Source organism: Fundulus heteroclitus, chromosome 2, assembly GCF_011125445.2.
Source record: "Fundulus heteroclitus isolate FHET01 chromosome 2, MU-UCD_Fhet_4.1, whole genome shotgun sequence".
NCBI classification, from domain to species: domain Eukaryota; kingdom Metazoa; phylum Chordata; class Actinopteri; order Cyprinodontiformes; family Fundulidae; genus Fundulus; species Fundulus heteroclitus.
In genome coordinates, this window is record NC_046362.1 from 27,794,677 (window position 1) to 27,812,785 (window position 18,109).

Consider the following 18,109-nt stretch of genomic DNA (forward strand, 5'->3'; position numbering starts at 1 on the left):
TGTTTGTATGCCTATTTTCTTAAGAGGAAGCACAGAGGAAAAGCTGCTACAGGGGAGAAAAAAAAAGAAACATTTGTAGTGATTTGTGTTGGCACCCTCCAGCTTCATTAAGTACAAAACAGAACAGAAATGGGCTAAGTCAAAATGCTGCAAGGAAAATGTTGCTACTGGATTAGAAAATACCCCCCCACTCTGTTACAGCTTTAACAAACCTTAAACTCTGCTGGTCTGGTTTAAAGGTTCTCGCCCCATCAGTGCTTAATGCTCAACGTTTCAGGTATTACAGCTTTTATTGTTGGAATTAAGATTATAGTAATATATTTACATGAAGCTATAGCCCAAACTGAGCTGAAAGAGTAATTTGCATCAGGTGATTGAGCTGACAAAAATTAAAATTATGTCAGTCACAGTAAATGAAATCTCAAAGGCATAAATATGCCTGTTATATAAGCTGGTCAGAAGAAAAAAGTACAGTTAGCATCTTAGCTAAGTCCCTGTTGTGTTATTAACTAGGAAAATCTATAAAACAAAACCATCAGGCTGTATAGTTTGCTTTGATGTTTTTTTTTTAAACAATAATTTTGTTTACTTAAGGATTGAAGGTAAAAATGTAGTGCTTCAGGGTTAATTATGATTAACGAAATACAACCCCTGTTGTTTCTAAGGTGTCAAGCACTAGGACATAGTAAAAAAGTTTATGATCTCAACCTGGTTTTAAAATTAATAAATCTAACGTCCAACAGAACAAACTGTCATTGTTTATGAAACAAAGATGAAGTCAAAATGTAAAAGCTGTGTCTGTAAAAACAAAATACACATTGTAATGCAGTAGAATCACCTTTTGTAGCAATAACTTGAAGAAGTGACTTTACTTTACGATCTTCTCCATCTCTTGCATGACTGTGGAGGAGGTTTGGTCAACTCTGCTTGACAATATTTTCATTTCATTGAGATTTGCAGGTGCTTGTTAACGCTCAGCTCTCTTATGCTACCACCACACATTTAATCATCTTAAGGTCAGGACTTTTTCCTCTGGGCCGTTGTTACAACTCCATTCTTTTATTTTTCAGATATTCTGTCATTTGTAGATTTGATCCTGTTTGTGCCAAGCTTTAGCTGTCAGAGTGATCACCTGACAACTGAGGGCAGATCTTAAGTGTTTTTATTTGATTGCACTCTGATATTGTCTTTTCTGTAGCAGAGATTCTGTGATGATTACAGTGTTTGTAACTTGTTAACATTGTGTGAGATGGCTGTGAACGGAGCTGTGGCTGAGTTCTTGAATAAATATGGCAACTAATGCCTAAAGAGATGTCTGAGTCCAGTGCTTATTGTCCACCCACACGAAGAGAGCTGTGCAACTCCAACATACCCTTAACAGTGGATTTGTTTAGTACACAGAGGAGAAACAGTCAAAATGCTCCTGGCCTTGATGAAAGTCGTCCCTAGATGCTGTTTGAGGAGTTAATGGTTGACTGAAAGAGTGTCAGATGTCTGGGTTTTTGTAGATATTAAGGTTGTCAAAGAAAATTATACCTTGATACAGTTAATACAAAACAAATGAACTATTCAAAGATACACATTTGCGTCAAAATCAATATAAACTGACCTATTCACATTTGCCCATATTGTTGCACTTCTTCCAACAGAGACACTCTGCCTCCTTGTAGCCGCCGATCTCATCAATGATCCACTGCTAGAAGATTAAACTCTGTCAACATCTTCAGTACATATTGAAAAACACATGCAACCTTCTCTATCGAGAAGACAAACACAAAAACATCGTTTGAAAGAACTTTCCCTGTAGGGTACACGAATAAGAAAAAAACTAAATGCTGAACGAAGCCTTGAGCTAAGCAAAGGCTACGACGCTGGTGTATTAGAGCAACGTAAAAAGGTCAGTAAAGCTCCTGTATCTGCAACTATGAAGTAGTAAACCTCCTGGACAACACAAGCTACAAGCATTTATTTAAATATTAGCTTCACAAACAGCTCAGTGACGTTTATGTGTCTGCCGGAGCTCCCTGTATTTAGATGTGCTTCCCAGGTGTGCAGTTCTGAAGTTCCACTGTGATACAAATCAACACAGAAAATGTTATTCAGCTGATGGCTGAGTCGGTTAATAAATAGTGAAGCAAAGAAACAAACCAGTGCACCCCCTCCATTACCTCTCCATTTAGATGTAAGGTACTAATTGATTCTGATAATCTAATAAATAATTTTTTTGGCCTCTCAACCAGAAATAACCCTGTACCTTCAAAAAAATGTTGGTGCAGTGTGGCGCCTCCAGAGATGTTTCATAGGGGTGGCCAGATGGTGCCACTTAAAGTCTTGGGGTGGCACACTGAAACTAAAAGCCATAATTTCAGGATTTTAATCTGCTGTTGTAGTAAAGTTGCATGTAGAAAACTATCTTAAAGACTTAAGAAAACACCTAATATATTTTGGTTTATTGTTTGATTTTTAATGTTACTAATGATCGAATGTGCATAGACCAATAACAGTACAGTTAACATTTTGAGTTGAACAAAAATTCATTTTTATTGTGTAATTATATTAGGAATAAGGTGCACATTTATTGATTTATTGAAAAACAAAACAATTACTAGGGGAAAGTAGATACTGGCAGATAAAAACAAAAGCACGATTGAATGTCAAGAAGAGTTGCTGCCTTGCTGGCTGTGCATAATGGGATGAAATGCTAAACTGATGCTACTACAATTTACACTGACCAGTGGGGTGGCGCCATTGGTGCAGTATTGAAAATGATATCAACTATTTTTGTTTGTATCAAGTTCAAAATGTTAGCACTGTGGCATTCCCAGTGGCTACCAAACAAGACCAAATCCTCACTCCTTTACCACCAGGCCTGATATACTTGAACTGTAGTGTTTGTGGTGATATGCTCTGTTTAGCTTTCACTAAACTTGATACTGTCCATTATAGCCAAACAAGTCTTTGGTCTTCTGGTGTTTAAGAGGCTTTTATTTTAAGTTGTTCATTTAGAGGCAACTTTACAAACCTAAGTCATGCTGCCAAATTTGTTTTTGGAAAGGTGACATATGTTCAGCTCTAACTGTATTTTAACATATGACAACATAACCGAGGCCTGTAGAGACTGAGATGGATCTATTGTTTTGTTTCTTTCATTCCCTGTGATCGTCGGAAGTGTTTGCTTGGATGTCCAGGGGGAGCAACAATGGCTTCCCTAATGTTGTTATTACTGATATCTTTGCTCAGTAAGCAACAGGATGTTCTCAATTTTCTTCAGAAAACTTTTCAGTTTTGGCTAAATTTGCTTGATAAACAATGGCGGAAAAACTTGAGGAGCTATATGTCCTAAAATATGCAGCATCAGAACAACTGGCCAAAAGACACTCAACAAGCTTGTTAAGGAGGCCATTTCTGTGCTGGGGACTCCTCTAGAACCTCTGGAAATGAATGTGCAAAGAAGGATTCTGCATAAAATGAAGAACATTATGGATAACCCTTTGCATCCTCTTCACCAGATTGTCATACAACAACAGTTTGTCTCCAGTCAGAGGCTTCTCCAGACCCGCTGTGCGTCAGACCGCTACAGGGGAACCTTCCTGCCTGCAGCCATCGCCATCAGCAACACTTGTTGAAGAACCCCCTATAAGTTACACCAGTACTTAATTTCCCTTTGGGAAATTATAAAGTATTTTTGAACAGACTGGAATATAAAACTCTAGAACAGAAGGACTATGCACTTTTATGTTATCATGGGTGCAAGCTTAATCTTTATGTGGAAATTTAATCAGAAATAAACAAAGTCCACCTTTTTGCATTTTGTTTTTTGTGTAGGAAGTGGAACCATACGTACATCTGTTCCACGTTTACTACTTATATATTTCACTCAGAAATGCTGCATAACTTAAATTTCTTTCTTATCTGCTGCTACAGTCTGATGTTACTTGTTATTCACGCAGTTCCAAAGTAATGCCTTGAATAGCTACTAAAACATATAAAGGCTAACCCGTTGATTTAAAAAAAAAAAAGAAAAAAACTCAGGCATTTTGACTGGAAATGAATGTCCACCATTTGTAATTGTTCTGGGATGAACGTGGTTGAATGTGTGTGTTTACATGGCGAGTGTGCCTTCTGCTGCCGTGTTAATAGATTTCTGTCCCTCGTGCTTTCCAGCACGGTGATCTCCGGCTGAAGGCTTCGCCCGCCGCTTTAAGCACATAGGGTTGGAGTAGCGCCTCCTTAACACTGCGAGCATTTGCTTAATGTAGCTCATTACTCCCTCTTTGTGATGATTTTTTTTTTCCCCCCTTTCCATTCACTTACTGCTAAAAAAATGCACCCTCTGAAATTCCACGTCTCACACGGGCCATTGATGTTTGTGCTTGCGGACGCAAATTGTTTAATTCCACATAGACGTATTTGTATCCTAATTCTCTCCCTGAATGGAAGGAGAGGGAACAAGGGATGCATGAGGAAAAACCTCGCGTTATTAATTATACGGCATGTTCTTCCGTAAATTTCTTTTTCCTCTCACGGTCTGCTGCCTCGTGTTTCCCTCCCTATCAGCATTGTTCCTGCTACCTTTTGCCGTGCTCCGCTGTTTGTTCTGCATCTCTTGTGCATACACTTGTCTTTGATTCGGTGTTTTGCACTCTCTGGTAAGTATCAGAGAATACTGCTTTCACCGCTCGCCGCCTGCCTCTGAGCCGCTTTTCGCTCGCGCTCTGTAGATATTTGTGTACTTGTATCTGTGCCTCTCTCCTTTTACTGTGTTTCCTCTCATTCCCTTCCCACACACACTCCCTGTCCTTGTACTGTGGGCAGCGTTTGTGTGTGTGTGTGTGTGCGCGCAGAAGCACTTGAGACAACTTATTTTTTTTTTTTTTTCAAACTGGCAAGCCACTTAGCGTCTTTATATAGCACGTACCCAAGAAGAGGATTAACAGCAGGAAACATCAACAGAAGCATGCACAGAGAGTGAACACACACACACACTCCTGCACAAGTCGCTCTTATGGTCATTGTATTTGAGCCGGCTTCACCATGGACCCGTAGCTTACGACTTTTCATGATGCATTATTATGCTAGTCAGCCGGCTGGTGCTCTCGTCCTTATGGGGTTGCAGTATACAACACGGACCGGCCTTTCATCACGCAGAGTGCACCGGGCATATTTGACTTTGAAAAATCCACTGGAGTCTGCGAGGCTCTGCCTGTTATTTCATCGCATCTTTTTTTTTTCTGTCCCGCTCAGGTGAGGCAGCCCGTGTCAGTTTTGGCGCCTGTGGGGCATCGCTCACGTCCTGCTCTCCCCCTAACTCTACAGATCAGAGAGGAATTGCTCACGCTTTGCAGCCTCCCGAACATGCGGCGTGCTCGCGCTCTCTCTCCGGCCCATTCAGGCTAAAGTCCCGCGCCACCTCCCGAACGTGCACACTCTCGTGTACATTCTTCATTATCATTCCAGAGCTGATAGGCTCTAATTATCTGCCTTGGCTCTGATTAGTCTCTCTGTAACAAGCTAATTAGATGGAGCCTTGTAAAATCATCTCCAGCATTACCACAGAGACATGTTTGGGAAAGACACCAACAAGCAGAAGGGAAGGAATGTGTCTTGCATCGCTCACTGCAAAGATTTTATAGTTAACTAAATGTTAAGTGCTAGAGCTCTGATTTCCTTTTGATTAAGTGCCTTATAACCCCCTCTTCTACTTTGCAGCGCAATCTTTATTCTTTCTCATTATTCATCATGAAAGAATTGTTCCGTCGTGCAGGGCAGGATGATCTGGCTTAAAGTGCATAAATTGCCACTGTCAACATTTTAGGAGATAGCATCTGAGCATTGATTGGTTTTTCTGCCCACACGATACAGTGGGCTATTTATTCGACGCGAACTGCCGTCACATCCTAGCCTGAACTTTTTCCTCCTCGGCAGAGGAACTTTTAAATCCCACAGGAGAAAGTTAGATTAATCCTTTCCTCCAGCTCTTCCTTTCTCCGTTATTATCCTTCTAACAATCCCTTTAGGAGCTGTCACACACATTGTGGCTTTTGTATTTAGATGTGAATGCTGCAGAACTAGTGCGGAGTGTGTTAAATTGTATTTTCTATCAAAGATTAAATGTAAACCAATTAGAGCAAAATCAAACCGTGATCGCTACATCTGCTCCCCACGTTCTAACTTGTTTGGAAGAACACGGGGTGGTGCACTTTTGTTGCAGCAAGTGTTTGTACAAGGGGGTACAGCAGGTTGCCAAGTAATGACAGACCTTGATCCGCTTCACATTTTGTTATGTAACAATCACAAATGTCACTGCGTTTTATTCAAATTTTGTGTGGACCAACACAAAGTCGTGTCGAATTTTGAAGAGGCTGCATAATGGTTTTCCAAAATGTTGTACAAGAAAAAAAAAAAAAAAAAAACTCAAAATTTGGTTTGTGCTTGTATTCTGTCCCCCTGAGTCAACACCTTGCAGCACAAGGTTGTTATACAATCAATGAAGTTCTGCAAATACTGTTCCCCAATCTTTTGTGGCGTGTAATGTCGTTCGCTTTGGACGTCTGCGCTGAAACCTATTCTGGTTGTTCTTACTAAACATCTCAAACTCAGTCAGATATGCTGAAGACTGTGAAAATGAGTTTTCAAATCTTGCTGCAAAATTCTCCAACGAGTCTAGGCTGATTGGGCCTTTCTAACACACTGCCGTTTTAATCTAAACCATTCCTTTCAAGCTCTGGCTGTGTGCCTAGAGACACTGTCCCACTGGAACGTCTCAGTCTCAAGACTTTTACAGCATTAAACAGGTGTTCTTCCAGCATTACCCTGTGTTTAGCTGAACCTGTGAGCACATCAACGCTGACCAACAGATTCCTCATCTGTACTTAATAAAGGATCCTCGTAGCATTATGCTGCCACCGCTTCAGCATGCTTTAGCACGGGAATCCTCTCTGTCCCAGTCCTGTCAGTTTAGGTGGATAACCATGGCTTGGTAGCCTTGCTGCTGTAACCCACCTTTTTTATTGCAGTGGATGGATTTAACAGTCCTCTGTGAGATGTCCATGGCTCAGGAGTTTTTTCTATAACCCAAACCTTCTTTAGACTTCTCCAAAACCTAATCTCCAATCTGTCTGGTGTCTTCCTCGGTCATCATCATACTATTTTTTACTAATGTTCTCTAGCTGTGGTGATGGTGTTATAGTGGGGAGCATGACTGGCTTTCAATCAGTTGACCCGGGTGTCAGTCCTAGCCGTTGCTTGTCATTATCAGTGGGGGAGTGGTGGCCTAGTGGATAGAACAGTGCGCTTGTGTTCACATTGATTTCTGGATCAATGTGTACCTCTGTGCTTTTTTTTGTCTCTCTTGTTGTGTCTCTGCTCTGTCTTCTCTAACCCTCAGTCGTTCAAGGCAGATGACCGTTCACACTGAGCCTGGTTCTGCTGGAGGTTTTTCCTTCCCGTTAAAGGGGAGTTTTTCTTTCCACTGTCTCTTCATGCTTGCTCAGTATGAGCGATTACTGCAAAGCCATCGACAATGCAGACGACTGCCCCAGTGGCTCCACGTTCTTTCAGGAGGAGTGAATGCTGCTTGTCAAGACTTGATGCAGTCTACTGGGTTTCCTTAGAGAGGAAACTTTTTGACCAATCTGTATAATCTGATTGAATTTGACTTTGGAAAGTGCCTTGAGATGACACATATCATGAATTGGCACTATATAAATAAATTTAATTGAATTAAATTCTGTCTGAAAAGGTTGCAAGCACCCAGGCCAAACCCTGCAGACTGCCATTATGGCTTCCAGAGCAAGACCCTTAGCCCCAGATTGCTGCCCACTGCTCCCTAATGGTGATGAGTTAAATGCAGAAGACAGTTTGTTGGAATGTACAATTGCAAGGACTAAAAAAGATACCTTCATCATCCTAACAAACTTCTCTTGGCTTTACAGAATATCTGAATTTACACTGTAATTAAATTACACACAGGTTGACTGTTTAGTAATTAAGCAACTCCTGAAGGTTTGACTGGACTGTACTGAAATATATCCAGTGATATGAGATTAAAAGGGACTAAAACATTTTCTATACTTCTTGTTTCAGATTTTCATTCGTAAAATACACTAAATACACTTTTTTCTCTACAATTATTCTCAACTTTATGTTAGTCTATCACATAAAATCTCAGATAAATTCATGTTTTTTGGTGTAACATGACAAAGTGTGAAAAATAAATGGATACTTTGAGAGGCACTATATTTAGTGCATCAATGGAGCAGTTACTACAGGCACATAGCTCCATCAGATCTCCTTCAATTAGCATAGACTTTATGCATGCAGTGCAAGCCAGATGTTTACTGATTTTACATCACAGAAAATATGTTTAGTCAGGCTTTAGGTAGTCCCAGGATGCATCATAAACTCCTTTGTCTTGGATTGAAAGCACACATTTAGCCTGTGGTCACAAAGAGGAGGCTTGTTACATAACAGGACTGGAGACCCACAGCTACTTTTAGCTTTCAAGGTACCTGCGTGTTTGTGAGTCTGCTGGTGTGTGTGTGTTTAGCAGACAGGGACATGGGGGTGGAGGGAGACATGTGGGGAGTTGGAGTATGCTGCTGTTGCAGGATAACTTGCTTTGGTGTCAAATCTTTTGCGCTTGCGGTTTAATCTGTCGGTGCATGTGTTTGGGAGCATGTTTGTCTTGGCGGGGCTTTTTTCTTCTCTGTGGTGAGGCAGATGGCCTTAGTGGATGGCAGCCCACTGAACTCGTTGGCAGCTCTTCTGACATTCTTTAATGCCACGTTGACAAACAATCACAGCCAATATTTGTGGAAATACTGTCTTGCACTCACAAATCTGTGAAGCGCTCCACGTTGAGGCAACAGATCTGCACACTGGGGCCCGCGACATTACCGTTTTTTAATTATTATTATTTTATTTAAACATCATTTCCTTTTTAACATGTACAACACATTAACGAATTTCAGTTGGAATAAATTTGCGCTACGCTCTTGTCACGGAGAAGCAGTTGCATGCTGCTTCTCTTTGGGTGCTGCTGTGCTCTCTTGAAGTCAGCCGCAGCTTAGACTGGGCAACTTGGTAATTGGATTCCTGGAATCTTCTTATTCACTTCAGTGAGACAGCATGCAGGCGACAAAGTGCCTGCTGTCTTGAGGCATCATCCCTGCATCCCCATGGGAAGATCAAGGTAGCTTTACCAAGACTTGCCAGATGAGACTGTGGCTGAGGCTCTCTGTCATCGGACGCTGCAAGCCGGGTCTGGAAACCTGATGTAGAACTGACACGTGGCGTCACGTCCACCGTCCTTCAGCATGCGATGAGATACAACCCCTGTGAGAGGTTTACAAATACTCATCATCTGCGTAAATATCGTATCAGTCTGGGTCTTTCAATAATTCATTTCAACCATTCTATTTCTGGGGGGAAATTATTTTACAACAAAAAACAACTGATTTCTAAAAAAGACAGGACTGGGGTGGAGATATTTGAATTTCTTGCAGATTTTCTCTGATCAGATTAAGTTCAAAATTATACATATAGACTCAGATCTATGCAACAATCCCACCAATATTTGGTTTGACATCCAGAAGCAATTCAGACCTTCATTTTATGCAACAATTCACAAGGATATGACTGTACGACCACTCTGCTTGGTAGGATTCTTTGAAATGGTTTGATTTTCCACCACAGATTTAACTTTTATAATCTGGCAACCCAGGTTGATAGCTTTCTCGGTTTAGATCTACACATTATAAATCTGGGCCTGCTCCCATCGAATCCATTTGGGGGAAAGAAGAACTATCCCTAAATCGTGTCGAGAACTTTAGCAGAACCTTCCGAGCTAATTGGGCAAAGCTACACCCAGTTCCCGCCTACTAAAGTTTGGTTTTAGCCAATCACAGTACCAAATGAAAATGTCGTAAGCAGCAGGTGCCATGAGAAACCACAACAAGTTATAGTGGTCAAGGCACGTTTTGCTGTTCTTCTTTCAAAAAAGAAATCAAGGATTCTGACAAAACAGATGTGATAGCAGCAGCTGCGTGCATCCTGCTGTGCTGCCATGTTTTTTTTTTTTTGTTCGGCTGTGAGCTCAGCACCTCCTGCTTTCATCACAGCTGGTATGTCCCGCCTTAATCTATAACACTGCAACGTGGTTGGCCGACCCGTGCTGTGTTGATTCTCGTTTGAAGAGGGAGCCGGACTAGATGGATTCTCATGTGTTTTGAATGCACAAATACCACGAGAATTCAGCTTACAGGCAAGGTTGTCACTTTTATGCATTGTTCACAAAATTTCAATCGGATTCTGTCCAGGACATTGAAGAGACCAAATCCAGATTTGATGTATGTTTTTGTCATTGTATTGTTGTAACATCAAATTTTGTCCACGTTTCAATTATCGGGTTTCTAATTATCTGATTTGAGGAGAAATTCAAGAGGATTACTCTTTGGAAATTTCATCCACCTTGTGCCATGCTCAAGTAAGAGAAACCGACACAGAACATGATGCTACCACCGTCGTGCTTGGCTATTGGTATTAGTGGTGTTAGGTCTGAACGATTTGCCTTGCACCAAAAAGCATCCACATTTGAATCATCCGACTTAGACTTTTCCGTAACCTAGCTAGGAACGACCCAAATATTACCAATGGTCAAGCCTACTATTAACTAGAAACCTCTGGAACACCAGGTGTCTACAATGAAGCAAATTTTACATCAACATGGGCGTACAGGGTGCTGACCAAAAAAATTAACATTGCTCAAAAATCGACCTAAAAACCTAATCGAGGAAAGTTTTAATTCAACCGTTTCATCAAACCAATATATGGGTTTTAAGTGAAGCTTAGCTTTAAAACCAAAGAACACTTTACAAACTGTCAAGCATGGATGTGGCATCATAGAGAAGCTCTGTGCTACTGCCGGTAGCGCAGGTCCTTTGCACAAAAAGGGTGGAATAATAAAGATGGAAGACTACCTCCAAATTCTTTTACCACAAATCAATAACTACATAGTTTCAACCTGGACACTATTGGATGTTCCAGCATGACAAATAAACCATATGTCATTTTTCCATAACTTGCGTTTGGGATATCAGACCTAATATCTGTTTGGGTATAATGCATAGATTTGGGCCTGAATGTATAATGTTTGGAAAACAAATCTCAATAAATTCAAATATGTGCACCCAACTATTGTTTTTAAATACTGTTGCAGTTTACATGCATCATTAAAAGCCCAAAATCATGATACAATTTATATCACCTCCTGACTGAATTGTCCGCCACGTCACGTCAATCAAGAACAACATTCTAAGTGCGATAGCTTTGGCAAATGAAAGCAAAGCAAAGCACAAAAACTGAGGGTAGAGCGCAGCTTTAAGACAGATATCACTTGACTTTGAAAGATCTCTGGGTTGAACTGTGACTGTGGCAGGCTCAGTTCCGTACAGCTTACACAAGAAACATTGAGATTTATTACAACCCTTCCTGATTTTTGTGTTTCCGTCTAAAGGAGAGGATTTATCTGCCAGGTAGTTACACCGTTAGCCGAGTCGCTGTTTGTGGGTACTTCACATTTCCATGGTTGCTTGTCTCTCCTCCACACAGAATTACATGACAGCTGTCACTTTTTGTAATCACATCTCTGTCACTATCTCTGCACTATCCTCCAGGCCTAGACTGGTACCTGAACAAGGTGAAGCTGGCGATCACTGATGTCAACGACAACGTCCCTGAGTGGAATATGAAGCCTTACCCGTACCTGGCTGTTGTGTCTCCTGAGGCCGCGGCAGGAACATTTGTCTACCAGCTACAGGCTGTTGACGGGGATGAGGGCAAAAGTGGAGAAGTGGAATACTTCTTGTCAGATGGTAAGCTTTTTTTTGCTGCTCTAACACACGCAAAAACACACAACATGTATAGGAGAGAAGTAAAATACATTGTACCGTTGGTAAAAAAAAAAAAAAAAAAAAAAAGGCAGGGTGTAAATATATGGAAATGAGTAAACCCAGATTGACACCAGCGCAGTTGTTCAGACAAAAAGCCACAGGCATTTAGATTCATTCATGCATTCATACACTTTTTATGTGTCCATTAGATTATTTATCTTTTTTTTTTTACCCACTTCTCTCTCTCTCTCTCTACCTCTCCATATCCATCCAACTTTCTCTCTCCAGCTCACACAGCCACTATCACACAATCCCACACACAGCCAGAGGCCTTCACAGATTTGTTTATGCACTTTTCATGCACTCTTGTCTGTCTGCTTCTCTCTGTTTCATACAGGGAACCAAGCAAGCGCACATTCACTCATACCCAAACACATACAGTGGGCTGCTGGAAGCCTGCCAGAAAAGTGGACCCCCTGGTGGCTAAAGGGATTGAGGGCTGTTGGCAGAGATTGGGAGGGGTGCTGATGTTGCTTGTGGGGTTTACTGATTTCCCCCTGACTTGTGGTTTAACTGTAATCAGGACTTCCCACTGCGGCCTCATTCAGAGTTGAAACCACAATTGCACCGAGGTGCTCATTGTCCCTTATAACTGTGCTAAGAATGCTTCATAGCAGTGGTGTGTCTCAACCGAAATTTAACTCAGTTAAGCTGAACTAACTTCCTTTCAGAGTAATTTCAACACGCTGTTTGGATTTCACCCATATTTTGTCTAACCCTCTTATCCGCCGCTTAACATTAACGCCGCCGCGGGATGTCATCAGACGATCTGACCTCTTGATGACCACAATTTGACCCAATTCTTTAGAAATTATCAGCAGCATACTGAGTAGAATCTTGTGAAAATATGAAAGTTTGAACCCATCATTGCAAATGGATATAAAGTGCAAAAAAGATGCATATCATAATTTGTTTGTGATTTTTTTTTTTAGCTCCGGGTCAGTTTAACTCTGCAATATTTTTACCTCCATTTGGTATACAAGTAATGTATATGCATTACTTTTTTTGTGAATGCAAAAAAAAATAAAAATAAATAAATAACAAAAAACATTTTGTGCCCATGTACTGAAACCTTGGTAAATAATTTTTTCCCCCATTGTATTTACAGTTGGAATCAGATAATCACATATGCTGTATAAATAGACATGTATAATAATATCATGTTTTTTTGACATTATTATTACTACTTCACTTCTTAATAGACTTTTTAAAATGCTGTTTACAAAAGCCCATCTAGGGATAAGTGCTGCAATCTAACTTAACCAATAACCATCATGTTGCAGGCATGAGACTGCTGTTTTTATTCAGTTTATCTGGTAGTGTGTGTCTGGCCCCATCAAAACAATATAATAAAATAATACAGTAAGATTACTATCGCACACATGACGATACCAAGACTTTGTAAGCTTTTGATATGTTAATTCATAGGATTTAAGCAAAACTAGGAAGGTATTTAAAGGCAATACTTCACACATGCTGGTTTTTTGCCGACATCATGTGAAAGTCAACAGATATTAGAAATCAACCCTGGGTCAAATCTCCAGAGGCCTCAAGGTCCCATGTTCATATATTCAGTTTTATACAAGTATGAATATTATCAAAATATCAAGCTCACATTCTGTTGATTCAAGACCCAAAACTTGAGGTTTTCCCACATTTAGCAGTAACAAATAACTTTGTCCCTTATTGTTGAGTCACAGACAGAGAACTGTGAGGACCAATCAATTTCTCAGACTGCTCCAGAGGTTTTATTCTGGTGATATGGTATTTTGCCAAAAACACTGACATTTTATCCAAAAAATTTGTTTTAGTGGATTTCAGAGTTGAAAAAAAAAGAACTCTGGGTAAAAAAAAGTGTCAGGTTTGTTATAATGTTGTATGGCCTTGAAGAGAAATTTAAAATTACTGCATGTATTCAGGCAGAGCTGCCGCAATACAGGCATGACAACCTCATAACACTGAAGTCAAAAGCGTGCTGGTAATAATGTCTAATGTGTTAAAAAGACGTTTTCTCTGCCTGATTTCATTCAATTACTGGTTTGATCATCAAAACGGTGCTTTAGTAACTGCCTGTAATACATGGCTGGTTACTGGATTCTTTTCCAGACAGGCCAGCTCCCTTTAACTGTGCAAATCTGGATCTAGACCCAAGACCTGTTTCCATTTGAACCATAATTCTTTATGCTGAACATTTTTTTTTTTTTGCACTGAAGTATAACCAATCCAACAAAATTAATAACACAGATGTAGTTATTTTTTTCCCTTTTTGTTAACCAAACAGCCTTCAATAACAATCAATAATCATCTTTATTTGTCATTGTAACTTGTACATTTCAATGAAATTCTCCGTCTGCATTTAACCCATCCTTTGGGGAGCAGTGGGCTGCCACTGAGCAGCTCCCAGGCAGCATTCAGGGTCTGTGGTTGTGCTCAGGGACCAGAGTGGCAGTCAGTGGCAGTTCAACCGAGGAGCTTACAGCCTTCCCAGGATGCAGGCACCCTGCTCTAACCAACCTGGCCACCACTCTCTCAAATTTATAATTTTACAGCAGAGTAGAATTCAGCAAAAAAAAAGAAAGAAAATAAAGCCTCTATAAATGTGCATATCATTCTTTTAACAATAATTAAACTTTCATGAAGGGTCCTTCATCTCCGCCGCCAGAAGACATGTAAGCCTGATGGCAAGAAGATGTGAAGGGTAAAGAGACATCATCTTTACTATTGCAAAAAATATATAAAAAAATCATAAAAGATAAAATAGCATTGCTGTACATCTGGAACATGTAACACAAAGACCTAGCCATCTTTTTGTCTGCTCAGAATCCTCTTGCTCTCAAAGCTGGAGGACACATGTTTTCTACTCTGCGGCAGGCCCCTTGTGCAGCACACAAACCACCCTGAAAATTACAGTTCCTTTTCATGTTAACAAAAAAACATATTAAAATAGCTAACTTGAAGTCTTTTTCAGTCTGAAAAAGATTTTCTCTCTGCCTTGGAGCTGTCGTTAGCAGGACATGGCCTGTTTGCTAAGGTGCAATTACTGACTTGGGGATGGGGGGTGGGATAGAATGCCAAATTGTTAATTATATGTATTTTATTTTTTATTTTCCTTGAAACCAAGAGATAAAAAAACAGAACAGGAACCAAAAGTGTTTACATTACATTGATAATGCATTCTTGATTATATATCTCATAACTATATCACTTGTGATGGTTTTACAATTGTGTGGTAAACATTGGCTATTGTACCTTTGTTCTCATAAAAAAATCAATTTTCTTCGTCCCTGATGGCCTACAAACATCCTTCCTCCTCAAACTTTGATGAGGTCCTTCCTTCAAATATTAAATTGTTTTCTTCCATGTCCTTGTTTGCATGCTTACTGTCCTCACGCCTTCTGGTGCCGATGGCACATTGTTGCCTTTGTTGATGCATTACTCTTACCAGCTGTCAGTCTGCGGAACAAAACTGAATCTAAAACCACAAAGAAGTGGCGCTAATTAAAAACGCATTACACTGATGGCCAAAAACTTCATGCATAATTTTAAGAAAATATGTGAATACCAAAAAAAGCAGAAATGAAGTACCAATCTGTCCTAATCATTTAGAATAGACAGCAATTTTGCACTACATTTTGTGACAATATGCAGATATATATTTCCCACTATGTGTAAAAAGTCATAAAATAGATTCATATTTTTGATGCAGTAGTGGCAGAATCTAACAATAAAAAATTAAGAAAATTATTTGGGGCAAAACAACTTGGGTTAGAAAATTGCATTTAGTTATTTATAGCGCTAAGGATTTCTTTAAATAAATGTAGCCTAAGCATTTTTTTTAAATTTACAGTTCTTTGAAACTGATCCGAGTTTCTATGGATTTCCAATTCACAACTTTTTCTTCCCCTGGATTGTAAATATCACTTGATACAAATGTCCATTATTTTAGCCACCTTGGAAGGAACATAGATATATAAATCGTTGTGGGCTCATTGTTAGAGAACTGCAACCAGGAGGGGCAGCTCTGGCTCACCACCTCCATAAAAATCCATTACATGTCATCTGCATGCTAACCAGTTGTGTGAGACTGATCCCATTACATTTTTATATCCTATTAAAGAAGTAAACACTGTACTGGACTGACATTGGCAAAAAGCTATTTTTTCAAAAATAATTATTTCTTTACAGGTTTTTACAGAATGGAAAAATAAATTCATGATTTTTTTTTTTTCAAACTTCCAAGGTGAGATCATGCAACTGCAGTATAAATTGAATTTATTTTTTTTTTAAGGTTTTTCACACATCTAGGAGTGCCAATGAGTACAATGACACTGTGGCTCATTCAGGGTCATTCCTGTAATGTGGTGCTGCTCCAGTACTCAAGTGTGCATAAATTATCTGAAATTAGCCTCCAACCAAAGCACTGTTTATTCCTTCTGAGGAATGTTTTCAAAAGCTATCAGTGCCAAGCGGTTTTTAGGAATTATTATATCCATTTCACTGCCTATTGTAGTCTGTCTTTTTAATTTGTGAGCCATTAAAGAAAAAAAATCAATGTCTCCAATACGGACACATGGGATGAGACAGCGCAGAGGCGGTACTGCAACACTGTCACAGGTTTGGCTGAGATTGCTTCGGTCTTCTTTGAGGATTTATTTACTACATGCAATACATTTTTAGCAAGGTCTCGTTTTCTTTTAATCACCTGTATGTTCACATCCATCAGCATGAATAAAATTTGATAATGTTTCAAGAGCCACTGCTTTCTTTTAAGCTCTCCATCAACATATCTCAAACCTGTGTTGCTGAATGTTATTAAAAAGGCGGGCAAGTGAGACTGATATTGTCTTCAGTGAACTGAATCTGATTATTATTATGTTTTTTTTATTTATTTTTGTTTACATACATTGATTAAAATTCACCTGCCAACCATTGTACCAAGACCATGGTGGGATATACTCAGCAAAATTAACTTTTCTTTACATGTCTATCAGTTCACAAGAAAGGTCATCTGGAGGTATTTTACAAAAAGAAATAAGCAGTTCTCTTTAACTCATAAACAGATGGTTACAGCATATACTAATAAAACGGGTTAGAATTTTACCAAAGCAAACTTGTGTTCACACAACAAACATACAGATATGTCTAAAGCTATTCATTTTCAAAAGTGAAACTCATTAAATAGAATCATTACACAGAGTAAAATATTTACACTTTTATTTCTTGTAATTTCTATGATTATGACTTACAGGTAAAGAAAACTCAAAAAACTTCAGTGTCTCGAAAAATTACAATACCACAATAGACCTATCAAAACAGGATGTTTTAAGCACAAATGTCCGGCTTCTGAAAAGTATATGCATTACTATTTACTCAACACTTGGTTGGTCCTTCTTGCATGAATTGCTGCATCAGTTCGCCGTGGCATAGAGGAGATCAGCTTGTGGCACTGTGTAGTTATAATAGAAGCCCTGAGTGCTTTAATAGCTGCCATCAGGTCATCTGCCTTGTTGGGTCTGACTCTGGTGTCTCATCTTTCTCTTGACAGCAGGCTATCGCTTATATATGAGGTTCAGGTCAGGGGAGTTAGCTGGCCAATCAAGAACAGGAACACCGTGGTCACTGAACCAGCTTTTGGTACCTTTGACTGTGTGAGCTGGTGCCAGGTCCTGCTGCAAAATAAAACCAGCATCTCCATACAGCTTGTCTGCAGAGGGAAGCATGAAGTGGTCTAGAATTTCCTGGTAGATGGCAGCATTGACTGTGGGCCTCAGAAAACGTAGTGGACCAACACCAGCAGATGACATGGCGGCCCAAACCATCACTGGCTGTGGAAACTTCACACTAGACTTCAAGCAACGTGGATTCTGTTCCTTTCCACTCTTCCTCCAGACTCCGGGACCTTGATTTCCAGATGAAATGCAGAATATACAGTCATCTGAAAACAGAACTTTGGTCCATTGAGCAACAGTCGCGTTCCTTTTTCCTTAGCCCAGGTAAGATGCTCGTGGCCCATGTGTAAGATTCATCTCTGCATAGTAACCTTTAATGCACTGACTGCAGCCTCAGCCCATTCCCTGTGAAGCTCCCCTCCCAAATGGATTGCTCTTGACAGTCATCTCAAGACTGCACTTCTCCCCATTGCACCTTTTCCCAACACA

General features: G+C 39.9%; 1 protein-coding gene across 1 annotated transcript in view; it reads left to right on the forward strand.

Annotated features, from left to right (window-relative positions):
• The window catches only part of LOC105924376 (neural-cadherin), a 178,202-nt gene that overhangs the window by 46,692 nt on the left and 113,401 nt on the right, over positions 1-18,109 (forward strand). Inside the window, 1 exon segment of the mRNA XM_036152005.1 lies at positions 11,676-11,873. Coding sequence (XP_036007898.1) covers positions 11,676-11,873 — 198 coding nt within the window.